General features: G+C 40.3%; 1 protein-coding gene across 3 annotated transcripts in view; it reads right to left on the bottom strand.

Moving 5' to 3' along the window:
* LOC112115849 (calmodulin-regulated spectrin-associated protein 2) overlaps positions 1–18,042 on the bottom strand; it is a 181,725-nt gene that overhangs the window by 42,790 nt on the left and 120,893 nt on the right. For 2 of the 3 annotated variants that reach the window (XM_026655509.1, XM_029912357.1), the window contains exons 5-6: positions 13,687–13,828; positions 9,793–9,932 (exon numbers count right to left, since the gene is read on the bottom strand). In XM_026655509.1, the coding sequence (XP_026511294.1) occupies positions 9,793–9,932; positions 13,687–13,828 (282 nt within the window). Of the gene's footprint in view, positions 1–9,792; positions 9,933–13,686; positions 13,829–17,551; positions 17,585–18,042 lie in introns of all 3 variants that reach the window. The other variant, XM_029912358.1, reaches the window with a different exon arrangement.

Below are 18,042 nucleotides of genomic sequence, written 5' to 3'. Positions count from 1 at the left end.
TCCCATCGCCCTAGCTACTGCCTCTCGGGGAGGTGGATTACTGGCGCTGACAGGAGAAGCCCTCCTGTTGGTATGGGTAGTGTCTTCACTGAAACGCTACAGCGGTGCAGCTGCATCACTGCAGTGCTTTAAGTGTAGACAAGCCCTAAAACACTACTAGAAGGAACAATAGTAGTAAGGGAAATAGCTACATATAATGCCAAAAACGAGACTAGCTGACCCAAAATGTCTTTTCCACTCATACTATGTACATATATGATTCTTTTAGCAATGATGGGCGATCACTCATTACCGAGTATGTTCATCTTCCATGGGAGTTATGGGTCCTCAGGTGGCTAATAAGGCCAATCCTTGAACCACAAGTTCTATTACAATGAGGGCAGATGTCTTCAGGCTCAGCAGGAAGCTGTTGACCATGACTGGAGAACAGTCTCTCCTTCCTCCTGCGCCTCTTGTCCTCTTCGGCTTGTTGGCAAGCAAGTTCAAAATGCAGGGGACCATCATGTAGGACTTCACTCCATTTTAAGCGATCCTGGGCAAGTGTCTCCGAGGTATTAATGTCAATATTACATTTTTTAGGTTGTCCTTCAGCAAGTCCTTATAACGCTTCCGTTGTCCACCCACATTACGGTACCCTTCTTTCAGCTGAGAGAACAGGACCTGTTTTGGGAGGCGATGGTCTGGCATCCGGACGTGACCAGTCCAGCGGAATTGCTGATGGATGATCATTGCCTCGATACTGGTGGTCTTTGCCTCTTCCAGAACGCTAATATTGGTGCACCTGTCTTCCCATTTGATCTTCAGAATCTTACAAAGGCAACGTTGATGGTGCCTCTCAAGGACTTTCAAGTGGTGTCTATAGGCTGTCCAAGTTTCAGACCAATACAACAGTGTTGGGAGAATAACGGCTTGATAAACAAGAAGCTTGGTGTCTGTTCGAATGTCGTGAACTTCAAAGACCCTGTGCCATAAATGAGAAAAAGCTACACTGGCACAGCTCAGGCGATGTTGAATTTCTGCATCAATATCTGCCTTGGATGAAAGATGACTTCCAAGGTAGAGGAAATGATCGACATTCTCCAGTGCCACTCTATTGATTTTGATAGATGGGGCACGTAATACCTCATTTGGAGAGGGCTGATAGAGCACTTTAGGCTTCTTGATATTAAGAGTGAGACCAAGACATGCGTAGGCATCGGCAAACACATTCAAGATAGTTTGAAGATCTTTCTCAGAGTGGGCAAAGATTGTGTTGTCATCAGCATACTGAAGTTCCACAATAGATGTTGTGGAAATCTTACTCTTGGCTTTCAGCCTGCTAAGCCTGAAAAGCTTTCCATCCATTCTGTAAGTGATTTCAATGCCAGCTGTAAACTTCCCAGCAATTAGGTAAAGAATGACAGCAATAAAAACCGCAAATATGGTTGGAGCAATACCTTTAACATGTCTCACCTGCCAGATGGAACATGTGATCTTTCATAAGAGATCAAACATGTCTCCTCTGATACACTCTTAGTGTTGATTAGGCTAGGAAGTGCAAATTCTAGGATGCCTTAAACTCAAGTTGACAACAATACATGGCAAGTAAAGAGATTTTTCTGTGACAGTTTAAGCTTTACCTGTAAAGGTTTTCTGCAAATTTTCACACCTGCATGGACTCATTCTTCCACCAGGTGGAACATGTGTCTGTGAGAAGACATAATGAGAGCTCCCCCTTTTTGCCTCTTTTCCAGATCAAAGTGATTTCCCAGATACGTGTAAAGAAAAATATGAGAAAACCATCACAGGAGAAAACAGCTTGTAGGAGGTGGGGGGAAGAGAAAGGGCAAAGGGAAAAAAGGGCAACCTGACACAACCAAACTTTCCTAAGAATAAAAGAGACCCAAACTTCTATTCTTGCTTGTTTCTTGTTTGATGGAAGGGTTGATCCTGACTAGGATAGGAATTTTTAGAAAAGAAATTTCTGTCATACTTATTCCACTATCTGATTATTTTTTATTCCTCATCATTTCATCAGATTTTACCTACTATCTTTGGGTCTCAAAGTAAATAAGCCAATACCTACTAATCCACTGTGTAGTGCCTCAAACATCCATGGAACATATTCAGATATCTTCTGCAACATCACTAGCCATTACCTTAGTGAGTGTGCTGTTATAATCTTTTGGAATGGGGGAGGGAAAAGGGTGTCTTTTTTCTTGGCTTCATATGCTCCAACTACTTCATAATTAATCCATCTGGAAATGGTGTCTTTAGAAGCCAACGTGCCTTTTATACTGTAAGTAAGCTAAACAAATAACTATCTGTTGAATCACTTGAAAGGCAGTACAATGTGTACATACCATAAAACACTTTGGATGATTAATGACTGAAGCCTACTATTTGTTTCACTTCGTTTCTATGATTGTTGATATCAGAGACAGAAACGGTCATTACCTTCTTGGTTAAGTCAAACTCAGAATTCTTATTTCACACATATTCATGAACTACCTTGTCTTTGTGTAACTGGAGGATGCAATGAGCACATTAATGTAACCCAAAATACACAGTTTTGACCTGACATGCTTCAAGAGAAATAGGGCATAATCTACTCCCTGTGCTCCTTTATTTATTTTAAATCAGAGACCATTTTCTATTGTTCTCAGCCAACCAGCTAGAGGAACTGAAGTCTTCTGGGACAGGAACTTGAGGACGGTGACTCTGATGCCCCTTAGGTCAGCAGTGAATTATCTGAGAACTGTTTGGGCAGACTGTAAGTCTGGCATGTGTTAGAAATGGGTGGTGGAAATCTCTGAAATCATTTAACTCTCAGGATATGTCTACACTGCAGTGTAAGCCCAGGGTTAGTAGGACTTTAGTCAGCTGACCTATGTTAGAGAACCCTGGACCTGAGCATCTACATTGTATTTTAACCCTATGTTAAGACTTTTCTAATCCTCGCTTGAACTTAGGGCTCTAGTGTCCACACTGCAATGAGCAGACCCAAGCCAAACTAATTTTCTCCCAGAATCCCTAGCGCTCCTCCACCCAACCCCGAAATGTGGCCACTCTAGCCTAAAACCGTGGTGCACTGTGGGAAAACTTTACTGCCTGTCCTGTACCTTGCCAGGAAGCAGCTCGCTTTGCAAAAGGCTTGATCAATTTGCTCTCCGTTGCAAATCCAGGAGGCTGTCTGATAGTGTGCTTGCAGATCTTTGATCAGAAGAGAATGGGTTAACGCTGACCTGAGCTGCTGCCATTTGTCAAGAGGAGGGGGAATGGCTTCTGTTTTCATTAGAGTGGACTGAAGATTGTTGAGATAGCGAGAACTAAGGACGTTGTCCCCGGGAATTGTGGAATACTTCCAGGTGACTCCTGGGACCTCAGGCAAGCGGGCCTGCATTTCTTCTGCAAAGCAATAGGGCTTGGATCCTGACTCTTGGATTAACTCGAGCTTGGATCCTCGCAGGGCCCTGGGACCCTGGATTAACACAATTGCAGTGTAGACATAAGGGGAGTTAGGCTTGAGCCCAGGTTCAAGCATAGGCTCACACTGCAGTGTAGACATACCTTCAATGACTGAACATGACACACTTCTGAGTCCTCAGGCTTCATGGGGTATCGCAGAAAAAGTCAGACACGAGGGAGAACTGTTCTGGCGTCCAAAATGTAAATTAAGCACAAGGCTATTCTACTTAGTTCTTCTCCAGATTTAGGCCGGATCTACACTAAAAAGTTAGGTCAAGCCAGCTACATTGCTCAGGAGTATGCAAAATCCACACACCTGAGCAACATAGTGAAGATAATCTAACCTCTGGTGTAGATAGTGCTAGATCATGCAAGAATTCTTGCATCAACCTTGCTACTGCCTCTTGGGGAGGTGGATTAACTACAGCAACAGAATAACCCCTCCCGTCGCTGTAGTGCAGTGGTCCCCAACCTTTTTGTGGCCAGTAGCACATTCATGTTTTCAGAAGAGTGTGGCGGGCGCCAACAATTTTTCAAGGCTTATTTTGTATTTGTACATTAAATAATACTAAAAACATCATATTTAATATTACATAATATATGAATCCAGAGAGAAGCTGGAGAGAAGCCGCGAAGACAGAGAACACCGGCGCCCGCAGCCCCGGAATACTCTGTCCCCAGCAGGCGCGGGGCCCCGGCTTCTCTCCCCTGCTGGGCACTAGGCGGGCCCCGCGCCTGCCTGGGACTGAGAACACCGGCGCCCGCAGCCTGCAGCACCGGAGTTCTCTGTCCCTGGCAGGCGCGGGGCTGCGGCTTCTCTCCGGCTTAAGCCGCGGCCCCACACCTGACAGGGACCAAGAACACCGGCGCCCACAGCCTGCGGCTCTCTGTCCCTGGCACGCACAGGGCTGCAGCTTCTCTCCCCTGCTGGGCACTAGGCGGGCCCCGCGCCTGCCGGGAATAGAGAACACCGCACCCTCAGCCTGAGTTCTCTGTCCCCGTCATGCGTGGGACCGTGGCTTCTCTTCCCTGCTGGGCACTAGGCGGGCGCACATAAATGCCCCAGCGGGCGCCATGGGGACAACTGCTGTAGTGAGTGTCTACATGGAAGTGCTACAGTGGCGCAGCTTCAGCACAGCAGCTGTTCTGCTGCTGCATTTTAAGTGTGGATATAGCCTTACTGACTGGAATCTTGTTGATCAGACCTGGCAACATCCTATAGGCATGCTATATTTTTAAAGTATATGTCCTAGCTTTAAAGGGGGGTAGCCTTTGTAGGACACTGAAGCAATATTCCCTGAATCTCCTGTTTAACTGTGAAGCCTCAGACCATAACAAGATGGTTTGGAAAGGTGGATATATTTAATCACAACAGAACACAGGAAGTCAGAGTAGAGTACCTTGCTTCCTTTCAAGGGCTGCACTAGAAACTCCATGTCCATCCTGGAGGCTCAACTGTGATTTGTGCCACTGCTTTCCCCTAAAATGCACTTTCTGCTGGCAGTTTGCTTCTTTTTGTTACTTATGGCAACAATATCAGAGATTAACTGATTTTTTATAAGATAATATCACTACCTGCTGTGCAGTCTTATTCACTTGACTAGTTGCAACAGCTAGGCCATACACATTGAGGCCAGGAAATGTACTGAAACTTCTGCCCAACCTTCTGCCCTTTCACAAAGAAAGGTGTAAGCATGTTAGAAATCCTAATTTACTGTATTAATGATTGTTACTAAGCCCAAGGAGTGAAGTTCAACAAGTACAAGGAAATTGTTTGCTGCTTCTGCAACTGGTGGAAGATGAAATTGGGAGGAAGCAGACTGCTGGATTGCATTAAGTCTTCTGAAGATATGTACATTGCATATATTTATGTTATACTTCATCTGTTAGCAAATTTTAAAATAACTATTCTAAAATGTATTATATTGAAGCATTTAATCCTGCCCTTAACATATATAATTTGTTTTTAAATCACTTTGCTTCTTATACAGAAAAGGGATCAAAACTACAAGCTAAAAGATAAGCAATTTATGATAGTTTCCCTGAGGTACAAAGGAATCACACTGCATTTTATAAGCTGGAGATAGAAATACATCAGCCTGGTGATCTGCAGGCTGTGTATACTGCAGAAATGATGCAAACCATCCCCCTGCTGGCAAGTGGCAGTGCATTACTCAAAGGAAACAGCATATTCCATTATACCCTTCTAGTCAAAGAGATTCAATAAGGAAAACAAGCTGTATGAGCAGGACAGGGACTAGGATACATTGATAAAATCAGAGCAAAAAGCTGCAAAAGCAGGCTATTGTTTTAAACTTATACAATAATATATACTATCATGTGGCAGTTAAATTTAAAAACTACTTTTTTCCATGAAAATTCTCTTTGGAAGAGTCAGCAAATAGAAAATAATTTTATAGGTTTGCATCACACACTGATATCATTCCTAGTCAGTTTCTAGAATGAGAAAACAATTTTCTGTACTATACAGCATTTTAATATGTTGTGCGATATTTAAGGTTTCTGCTCACAACACGAGCTTTTTCAAAGGGATTCGTCAAGGGAGCATATATTCTTATTAGAAGTTACTCCCAATGGATATCCTGGGAAACTTGGAAAGCCCTCGTCTTAACTGTGAATTTATTTTTAAATCAGATGTCTTTTCCACACATGCAGAACAGAGCTTACAGCACCAGCTAGTGTTTCCCTTGCCAAGGCCTAGGAGGAAAACTTGGCAGCTTTTCTGTGTACCATTCTGTGTACCATTTACATCTAAATAGGTATCCGTGCCACAAGAAGCTTGTGAAAGCATGGCCACAATGAGCTTTTTCAATTTACAAATGTCCTAAACCTATGAAAGACCTAAATCCACTCTAAAGAAATTATTCAGAAGCAGGAAAATTACTTAGTCTGTAGCATTTTTAAAGTGTACAATATAAGAAATTAATTTATAAAGAAAATATTTATATTCAAATATTTGTTCTCAAAGCTTTATATTGGATACTTATTTGAATCATTATACACTATGCACCTCCTGTACAAAAATAGCATTACTCATTGTCATGGATTAGCTTAGCACAGCAATAAGGAGTCATGGATTCCATATATTCCAGATAGCCAGGGCTGGGGGAAAGAGATCAAAATGCATGGAAGAAGTTCAACTCAAGATGGGATGAGCAGAAATTTGACATAGTGGGCAAGCCTGTTATCCACTTCCTTTTGTCTGCTCCCACAATACAAGCAAATAGATATTCTAAGCAATAAGAGATAACAGTATAACAAGCATGTCGATAGGGAGCAGTCTGTGATGTGGAAATTTGAAAATGCCAAAAGCTGACAAGTAGATGAAACTGGCTGCCTCTAGTAGCAACTGATGAAGTTTCAATATGTGAAGTAACAGAATAATCAGCAAGAGCCAGTGCAATCCCCTATATCGATATTCTAAGGGCAGAGAGAGGTAGCAGCTATGTAGCTCTCCCGTCAATAAAGCGCTGTCTACGTGGGGGGGTTAAGGTTGGTATAACTACGTTGCTCTGGGGTGTGGATTTTTCACACCCCTGAGCAACATAGTTATACCAAACTAAGGCTACGTCTACACTACCTGCCTAAATCAGCGGGTAGAAATCAATCTCTCGGGGATTGAATTATCGCATCTCGTCGGGACGCGACAATCGATCCCCGAATCGACGCTTGTACTCCACCAGCGCAGGTAGGAGTAAGCGCCGTCGACGGGGGAGCCGCGGAGGTCAATTTGCCGCCGTCCTCACAGCGGGGTACGCGAATTCAGCTACACTATTTGCGTAGCTGAATTTGCGTATCTTAAATCGACCCCCTCCCCCCCCGTCCGTAGTGAGGACGTAGCCTAAGAGTGTAGTGGAGACCTGGCCTAAGGCAACTATGTCAGCGTAGCTATGCTGGCATAAAACTGTAGAGTACACCTCTACCCCGATATAACGCGGTCCTCGGGAGCCAAAAATCCCTACCGTGTCATAGATGAAACCCCGTTATATCGGGGTAGCGGTGGCAGGGCTCCAGCGGTGATTTAAAGAGCCCAGGGCTCCGGCCGCGGGGAGTCCCGGGCCCTTTAAATCGCCGGCCGAGCCTCGCTGCCGCAGCCCTGGGGTAGCAGCAGCAGGGCTCCAGCGGTGATTTATAGGGCCTGGGGCTCCCCCCAGCAGCTGGAGCCCCGGGCCCTTTAAAGCGCCGCCTGAGCCCCACTGCCGGAGCCCCGGGGTTACCGCACTATATGTGAACCCGTGTTATATCAGGTCGCGTTATATCGGGGTAGAGGTGTAGATGCAGCCTACCTGACAGAAGGTGTTTTTCTGTTGGCGTATGAAGACCATCCTCCTAAGCGAAGTTAACTATGTCGACAGAAGCACATTTCCATCGATACAACTGGGTACACTGGGGATTAGGTCAGGATAGCTATGTAGGTCAGGGTGTTGTGTTTTTCACATCTCTGACTGACACGGCTATGTCAACCTAACTTTTAAGTGTAGACCAAGTCTTATTTTGATTTAAGAGTAGCTTATTTTAATTTAGCTTAAATCTGTTTTTAATTTTCTAAGGGCTGGTCTTCACTACCTGCCCGGATCGGTGGTAGAAAATCGATGTCTCGGGGATCGATTTATCGTGTCTCGTCGGGACGCGATAATCGATCCCCGAATCGACGCGCGTACTCCACCAGCCCAGGTAGGAGTAAGCGCCGTCGACGGGGGAGCCGCGGCGGTTGATTTGCCGACGTCCTCACAGCAGGGTAAGTCGGATCAGATACGTCGAATTCAGCTACGCTATTCCCGTAGCTGAATTTGCGTATCTGAAATCGATTCCCCCCCCGTAGTGTAGACGTAGCCTTAGTTAAACCGAAATAACCCTGGGTTTAAACCAAACTAAGAGTGTCCACACAGCCTTTTGAACTGGCTTAACTGAAAAGGTTTAAAATCACACCTTAAGTTAAACTGGTATAATGCTGCATGTAAACAAGCCCTTAGTGACTAAGGCCTGGTCCGGTCACAGATTTTGTGGTAGTATGTCAACTAGGGATGTGATGTTTTAGCATTACAATTATATCAGTATGACCCCTATTGTGAACTCAGCTATATTGGTACAAAGGTGCCCTATAGCTGTATAGTTTATTCCCCTTCCCCAATGGAACAAGCTATACCTATTAAAAGCACATTTATGCCAATATCAGTGCATCCACAATCGGGGGCATGGGGAAGGCACTGCCTCATGTTAACTACAATGTGTGTGTACAGATGAGGGCTGAAGTACACAGCAACAGCTCAAATCTGGAAGATGCTAAGTGCTCCTGTGAACTGCTAAACACCTTCATCTGGGTGAAGTCAGTGGTAGTTGAAGTGCTCAGCACTTAGCAGAAATGAGCCCTAAATGCAGGTATTCAGATAACACCACACACATTAATTACAATTATACGTAGAATTCTGTATACCTATGAGAAGACTCAAACACTTACTTGAATCTCATACCATACTTTATAATGAACATACATACTGTGAAATTCAGTACAGTTTTCTGTTTTAAGGTAAGGAAATGAAATATACACAACTACAAATTATGTGCATAAGTGTTAGATTTTTAAATTAAATTAATTCAGGAAATTCCAAGTTATGGTTTGCAGAGCAACCATAGCCTATCAAATAAAGATAGCACATACACATGTAAAACACAGAACTTAACACTGTACACCTCTACCCCGATATAACGTGACCCGATATAACACGAATTCGGATATAACGCGGTAAAGCAGTGCTCCAGGTTGCCAGGGCTGCGCATTCTAGTGGATCAAAGCAAGTTTGATATAATGCCTATAACGTGGTAAGATTTTTTGGCTCCCGAGGACAGCGTTATATCGAGGTAGAGGTGTATATATATTTTATATTTCTGTATAGATGGACAAGGGGACATGAGTTAGTTATTTTAGAAACGATAACTTTAAATTACACTATAGTTTGAAAAACTTAGGAAGTCACAGCCATCATAACTCTCAATTACATTTTTAAAGAAATATTGCAGATTGTGTGTTTTTAATTAAGAGAGAACAAAGTTATGACAGTCTGCCCAAAATTAAAGTTTTACCTGTTCTCCTTTTAAAAATATATTTACATTTCAAGGTCAATAATAACCATCAAAAATGAGGTGATACGTGCAGCTCAAACATTCATTTATATGCACATTATAATGTAATCACCATGTCCCAACAAATGCAGTATCCTTTTTCGCTGAACCACATAGCAATAGACCTAAAAGCAGTTAAAATAACATTACTAAAGCAGATCAGAAGAAATCACATGTTCAAAAATATATATATATTTTTTTTACCTTTACTGAAGCAGCAGCATAGAGCATATCTTCAAGAGTGAAATGGCAACATTGGTTCAAATATTCCTGACAAAATTCTTGTATGAGCTGTAGATTATATAAGCTATCAGCCAATGACATGGTCTCCTTCAAACAAACATCTAAAATGAAAGCAGAAACAGAAAAAGTTAAGCATAGCTACAGATCTGAAAATAAAAGCCTTACATATAATAAGTGCTAAGCATTTTGGAGGTAGATTAAAAAATGAAAACATTTTGTCAAAAAGAATTTTTGAAAAATCAAGTTTTGAATTAGATTTTAATTTCAGAATCTTGAGTTACGTCATCTTACATTTTATTCCATTGCATTTTTATAGGTTTGTTTTTATGCTATCGAAGTAGATTAACATCTTGAATACTTTCCAAAACATGCTATGATTGGGGTTTTTTGGGAAATGATAATTATAAATTATGATTTTTAATTACCCTTACTGAAAATAAGTTATGATCTAACTCTTGACCCATTTATTATTTTGAGACCATCACAAACATAACTGTATAACTTAAATATATTGTACTGATTACAGTATCCCTCTTGCAACTAGGTTTTAAATGCTCAGATACTATTAGTAAGGTAAATGGAATTACACATCTGTTTCTGGAGTTCTCCAAGCATATTTATTTCTTATCACTGAACGGCCACTCTTGAGAGAATGTGCCTCAACATCACAAACTCTGGCTCCATCTATAAAAGCAATATCAGTTTGGGCACCATATACTCTCTTTTTTGGAGCCAATTGTTCAAAATGAGTTTAATACAAGGAATTGCAGGCCCTGATGCCCTCATTTCCTTTTACTATTCAAAATACCATTTATAGTCATAGAAGTGGTAATGGTGGGTAGGTCAGTGTGGTTCTGATGCTGCAATATACTCTACATACCATGTACAGCTGAGTAACTTTCCTTTCTCCTTCAATAATTGTCTTTTAAGAGATAGACTAGCAGTAATAACTCCCTAGAGAAGTTCTTAAAGAATGAGGTCCTGAAGGAAATAAAAAGGAAAGAATATAAGCATCAGACTTTATTACTAAATTGAGGGAGTATAGCTAAGTGAAGATGTGAACCAAGTTTTATGTGGCAGTATGATGGGGTGGACTAGGTCCTGAGGTCCCCTGCTGGAGGCCTTGTGGCCCTGCCACACCCCGCCCCAGAAAAGGGCAGGAGAGGGTCCTCCGAGCTGCCTAGAGCAGCTGTGTGGGAAGCAGCCAATCAGGGCCCAGCAGGTCAGTATAGGAAGAGCTGCAGGGCCAGAGTGAGTTCAGTTCCTTGCTACAGCTGGAGAGTGGATGATGCTTCAGGCTGGCTGCTGGGACTCCACAAGGACAAGGCCCTGAGATAAGAGTGAAGAATATGCAGGAGCCATAGGGAAGGGGCCCAGGGAATTATAGCAGCAACACAGTTTATTTAAAGGGACATCGTGGACAGCTGCTATCTATAGGGTCCCTGGACTGGGACCCGGAGTAAAAGGCGGACCCAGCTCCCCTCTACCAGCCACTGGAAAAGTGGCCTGGACTTTGATACACCCCAGAAGGGGAACTAAACTCTTTTAATAGCCCAACTGAAGAGCTGGGGCCAGAAAGGCCCTGAGAGGGCAAAGACATTGCCTCCAGGGAAGGAGCCCTGGGGCACTGCTCTATTCTGGAGCAGGGACAAACTGAGAGAGACATTACAGAGGGCACTAAGAGAGGCCCCTGTTGGACTCGTACCCTGAAAGGGGTTTGTGTTGCTTTTATCTCACAGACAGACTGTATATGACTTGGCTGGAGGGCCGAGTCACCAAAGACCCACCACCAACAGAGAGAGAGAGAGTTAGGGTGACCAGACAGCAAGTATGAAAAATCGGGACAGAGTGTGGGGGGTAATAGGCACCTAGATAAGAAAAATCCCCAAATATCGGGACTGTCCCTATAAAATCAGGACATCTGGTCACCCTAGAGAGAGTGTAGGCACACGCACTCGGTCAGGGGGTGCTCGCGAGAGGTGAGTGTGACCCTGTTACAGGCAGCTCTACAGATTTCAGGGTGGAGACATTTCTCCAGCATTCCATGGAAACTGTCTTACAACTATTAGGATGGGCTACCCGGTAGAGGGACTTATGTTGGTCATAGATAGGAGTTAATCATTTAGATAAATCTTTCAACTGAAACGGATACCAACTTGAATATGGCCGCAAATGCAAAAAAATCTTGAAACCAACAAAAAAATTCTTTCTTCATCAGGCAACAAATCAATGCACTTTTAAACTGAAAATATTCAGGTTTAATTTCTTCTGTTAAATTTGGTTTGGGATAAAGATCACAACGGACCAACTAACTAAGATGGAATTTAGGATGTGGGCGTAGCATCTACTTTACCTTACAGAACAAGATGAAAGGAGGATCTGGCATAAGCAGCCTCACTCAGCCTGTTTGTTGATCGAATAGCTACTGAGAATGCAGCTTTGAAGGACAGGGGAGTAAAAGTGGTCTTGTCAGTACTGAATTCTAATCTCAGGAAGGTAAAGCCTCACACTAGAAGATATACAAAAATAATGCCCTATTCATAGTCAGATGAAGAAAAACTATTGTTCCCTGGAGTGGAAGATTATGATAAATTGCTAAAAGCAGCCAGGTACGGTCTTTTTTTTTTTTTTTAATTAAAAGAAAGCGAGTAGTCCAGAATACAATGAATGAGAAGACATTGGGTCTATGTTTCTGCTTTTTCCCTATTTATTAAAGCTTCTCCATTTTAGTGCATACCCTTCTGGTAGCTGGTGTCCTTAATTCCAAAATGACCTGGTGCTTCCCATGTGAACATTCAAATCTAATAAGTGTCAAGAATAATACTGTTAGATAGAGTATGCGTCAATAAAAACTTTATATTTTTAATGTTTTCTATGGTTCTCATAGTAGGACCTGATCACCTCTGACTTTATTTTCGAGACAGAAGGGGAGACTTCACATGCATATTTTAAAAGGGTAAATGGAATATTATGGCTAGGAGATCCAAACAATAAAACTGGTGATATTAAGCTAAGGATTCGAGGATGACATGAGCCCTGTCTTGCTTCACTGTTCTGAAAAACAGAGAGTGGAGGAATCTGTGGGAAGGCATACATGAGATTCCAACTCCAGGCCTAAAAAATGCATCAGTCAGGAATTCTGAATCTCTGTCTGTTCTCAAACAGTAAGCGGGCAAGTTGTTAGCACTGGAAGCAAAGATCCAAAGAGTTAGCATCCGCGGCAGTCCTGCTTTCAACCCTTCTCGGATCAGACACACTAGACAATAACAGCACGTGCCTGGATTTGACACATAACTTGAAAGCCAACTTTTTCCATCTCATAAACCAAGAGCGACTGGAATTTTTCTTTCTTAAATCTGGAGGCCTGTAGTACTGAAGGCATTCTTTGGAATGGTTTTGCATAGGGATTTCACACTTCAGATCTGAACAAGCCTGAGATCCATGTGCATGATCCCAATAAGGCTGAAGCTTTTATGGGGAGAACAGAAGGCTAGAGAATGACCAAGGAGGACTGGATGCCAAGACACTTTAGGCACCGAAGGATGTGCTTGCAAGAGTGAGGAATCTGCCAAAACAGTTCCTTACGGAATTATCTTTACAAACTTATATTTGCTTGGTGATTTATAGATAGTAATGGTAAACATAATATTGGGAGATACCATGGTAAGTAGTGCTCTCTCTTTAAAAACTGAAATTTTATGCATGAGTCAGAGCTTTTAAGAAACTCTCAAATTTTACCTCTTCTGTATCTATGCTATTCAATGCCACCATTCTAATGTATACTGAAGAAAAAGCCATTTTAACTTGCATCACCATATTTTTAATGGCAGAGAATCATCTAACATACACACTCACCCTCCAGTTTGACAATATCAGGACAGTAGAAGTGGATCAGAGCAGCTAAAGCACAACCATCTGTACCATCCTTCAGCAGATTTTCTACCAATGGAATGCAAGGCAGCTGCTTAAGCAGTGTTTGCTCCTTCCTGTAACGAGCCTACCATGTAGAAAGAGGAGATTAAAATAGACATATGCTCAGAAACATATGTGAAAACAGATTTGTACTGTAGATTCTGTGTTCCATTAGTGAAAAGGCATTAAGTAATATCAAGTGAGTCACCATTTTGTCAGTGGTTACTTTCTGTAGATTAATATTTATGCTAAACAAATAGGCAAAATGTAGATAGATTTAAAAGGAAATAAGCCCATATGATAATATTGCAACTTTCATTCAAAACTACTGTGCTACCAAAGTTTGATCAAATACATACAATATTCTAATTCACTCTGAAATCAGATAATTCATTTATCACTATTAGGAGAATAACCTACAAATAGTGGAATTCAATTTCATAAGCATTCAAAAATTACTTATTTGTCTAACATAATGGGCCAAATCCTCAGCTGGTGTAACTCTGCATTGCTCCTTGAAAGTGAACTGAGCTATGCAATATGCACCACATGAGGATCTGGGCCAATACGTGCTTCAGTTATAACAGACCTGCTGCCAAGTTCAAAAGTAGAGAAATCTGGATTTGATCAGCTCCATTTTAATTTTACTCTGTGTCATACAGACAACAGTGCATTTAGGAAAGGATTTATGGTCAAGATTACTAGGGTAAAAGAACATTACAAAAGGAAAACATTTAGAAAAGAAACTTTTTTTTTGCTCTAATTTCATATTGGTCATTCTTAATGTGTCTTCTCACATCCTCTGGGGTGGCAGATTAAAAAAAAAAAAGAACATATAAGATGTATTTACTAACTTGTTGATATGACTTACTGAGTAACTGACCTTTTAATTTTCAAATACTACAGGAAGTTTACAATCTGTCTTCATACCTAAGTGCTAATTATGATGCTAATTATGATGTCAAGAATATCCCTGAGCTAACTAATTTTATGTTTAAGTTATGTATATATTTAGATGGAATCCGAGGGCTCTCTTTTGAGGTTCTGAGAATTCACTCACTCTAACCCTGAAAATTATTCTTTTGGTGAGAACTGGATGGGATTCCATTCAGTGCATTTCCATGTCTCTCTTAAATTGGCCAAAATGGGGGATTATTGAGGGATGTAGAATTCCCAAACTGTATTACCTTGTGGAGAAATACCAGTACTCTGAACTGAAGATAAGTCTTTATTATAGCACACCAGAATGGCCCAGATAACTTTTAACCAGTTAGTATTTTAATATTTAAAGAGTAAGTTTTAAAGCTTTACTTCAAGCTTGAAATGTGGTGACACTATTGCATGAAGTATGTTGTATGAAGATACAAATGGCAGAAGACAGTTTCCCCTTACTATGGCAGACTTCTGAAAATGCTAAACAAAATGTGTTTATCTTTCATGTATTATTATTTGATTTGCATATGTTAGTAACACTTTAAATTACCTATATTTAAGCAAGACATTTTTCTTACTGTCAGAGCTTTCCCCCCCCCTCCAACTTGCAATTCTTTACTCATGACAATCTAATCTATTGTCATGGAAATCACTATAATGTCACAAATATAGAATTATGCTTTTCCTCCATGGAAATGGTTTAGCAATGAAGTGTAAGGAGAAATGTTTTACTTAGATTTGATTTTATTATTAGACAACAATAGCAAAGAAGATACAGTAACAAATAATATACAGACTGGCTCAAAAATCATAATTAAAAATTTCTCCCAAGAATTTAATATATTGTTTTAAAAACAAAGTCTCTCAATTTTGTTTAAAGAACATTTTAAAGTTGTTTTAAATATAGAGTATAATGCCTGGCTTAGCAGCATATCACGATATGCCACCACACAATGACTTTCTGGGAGAAAGCTTCCTGTCACTTAAATGATGATTCAGGTTGCCTTAGGAACATTGTCTATAGACTTCTCTTGGAAACGATGTCAAACCTTTAAGGTAGACCTGGAAGAAGATGGTTGTTTGAGAGAGTAGAAATACCCAACTTCAGGAAAAATAAGTTAAAATATAGTCAAATCTACTAGGTTGCTCAAGGTATATTTTGTATCGTGTTTTAATAGGAATTTATTCAGCATTTGATAAAGAAGGCAACAGATGTTATGCTACTTCAAGTTACTGTGTAGCCACCAGTGACTGTTTTTTACTTTTAATTTGGAAGAAAATCTCTTTTAATCATTTAGAAAGCGTGATGATAAACATGGTCATAACAAAATATAACACCTCAACATGCTAGTACCATATTTATCAAAAGATTGGTACAGCACTGCTTTTAATAACTGCACGGCAAATATATATGATGTTTCTAATATACTGCTGGGGAACTATCGGTAAACTAATACCTTATGCAAAAACAGCAATAACAAAAGGTTTATTCTGAAACAGCTCTTCACTAGCATTCTGGTTTAATGGAAATACTGTATGTCAGATTATGATGTGAGATGTAGTTTATTTTCGTAGGTCTGTAATGACCATACACAGCGCACTTGTGGCTTTACTCCTCTATGTTAGTTATGTTGTTGTCCTTTCATTCCTGAAATAAGAACATTTAAATGGTATTACATAGTCCAAAACTGAATATTCTCTTTAAATATACGTAGATAGCAATGCAAAGCGGAAAAAAGACAACACTTCAGAGGAATTACTTTTATACTACAGACTCTTACGAATTTGGGTTCAATCAGCTAGAAATAGAACAGCTGTAGTCACTATTACAAACTGTTTTTTAATGCTGTTCTTTAGGCAATGGCCAAACTTTATTTACAGTAAGCAGTTGCCTAAGCGCATTTTTCTCTCTTTGCAATATATAAACCATCTCTTATTAGTTAAAACAAAACTATCTGAGGGCCTGCCCAAGTGCTACATGTGTGATTTGATTGAAAGATCAAAAGTACATTTTTGGACAACAGAACAAAATGCAGTACAGCATTTACTTGAACATCTACAGACTAAGTAAATCTCAAAGCAGCTCCATACCTATAGTATGGATTTATTGATGACAGAGAAAACAGCGTATTATCTTTATTGTTGAAGTGTAGCAAGGGGATATGTTAATTAAACTGCATACAATTTTAGTGCAAATTACAATACGATAAAGGAAAATGATCATCCCCAGAAGAGAGAGTATCAAGGAAATAAATTTAGTTTGTTATTAATGAAGCACAGACTTACATTATTATGCTTTTATAATTTTAACAATAGGGGGACAACCAATGTTTTGCTCCCCTAAATACTCATCACTAATTGAAAAGAGAGAAACTAGGGTAAATGGTGTGTGTGATACACACTTTTAATAAGTGTCTAAAAACTTCAAATGCCACAAAGGTTGGCTTCTGTGGATCAACTTTCTTAATAAAGTACACAAGCAGCTCTGATTCACACTGAATAGGAGTTTGCATATGAACCAAGCAAAGAACCTTACTAGAGAGAGTACAGAGAGGGTATTTTATATTCTGAGGTGAGGTAAGAGAAGGCAACACACTGCACTATAAAAAGTAAAATATCATAAACACTACAGATGCATGTCAACTGTTCTTAAAGCAACTTTTGATCCAATATCATACCTTAAATTTTAATTTTCCCCAGATTATCTTGAAAGACTGGATTCTAAACTATGTGAACCCTATGGACAGCAATCTACTATACTATAATCTAATCTATCTGAGATAAATGAAATGAATGAGTACACCAGCATGACATGGACAAACCCATTCTCATATAAAACTATTAGATCAAAGGTGAAGCAGTTAGGCAAACTTACAGGAACCAGTTTCCAAAACCATTTGGTAGGAGACTTCAGAGGAAGCAGTAGAAAAAAGGAAAAACAAAAAGCAAAAGGAATTTTTTTTTATCAGATTTTATAGTTTATACTTACATAGCAATTTTGCTATAAACTCTCAGTTTCGTACAATGGTGTATTATAATTTCATAATAAATGCTATTGGCACTGTAACCTTCATACATGATAAAATGAAATTCTTTAACAGTAAAACTAATAATGGAATGATAGTTTTCAGTCTCTGTCGATCAACAGAATAATTTCCCCACACTAAAAAGACACAGATTTTTAAATCACTATTATTTTATTTGATGTCCCCACACATCTAATTGCGCCCAGGATATGCAATCAATTTTACCAAATGAGGAATTCATCTGAGACTATGATCAAAATGAAGTGACTCAGAACATAGAATATGCAAGCAAGCAAAAAAGGTAACGCAATGTATAGTAACAGGTCTAAACATGCTTGTA

Source organism: Terrapene carolina, unplaced genomic scaffold (assembly GCF_002925995.2).
Source record: "Terrapene carolina triunguis isolate 2854851 unplaced genomic scaffold, T_m_triunguis-2.0 Scaffold210, whole genome shotgun sequence".
In the NCBI taxonomy this organism is placed as follows: domain Eukaryota; kingdom Metazoa; phylum Chordata; order Testudines; family Emydidae; genus Terrapene; species Terrapene triunguis.
This window is presented reverse-complemented; position numbering and strand designations above follow the sequence as displayed.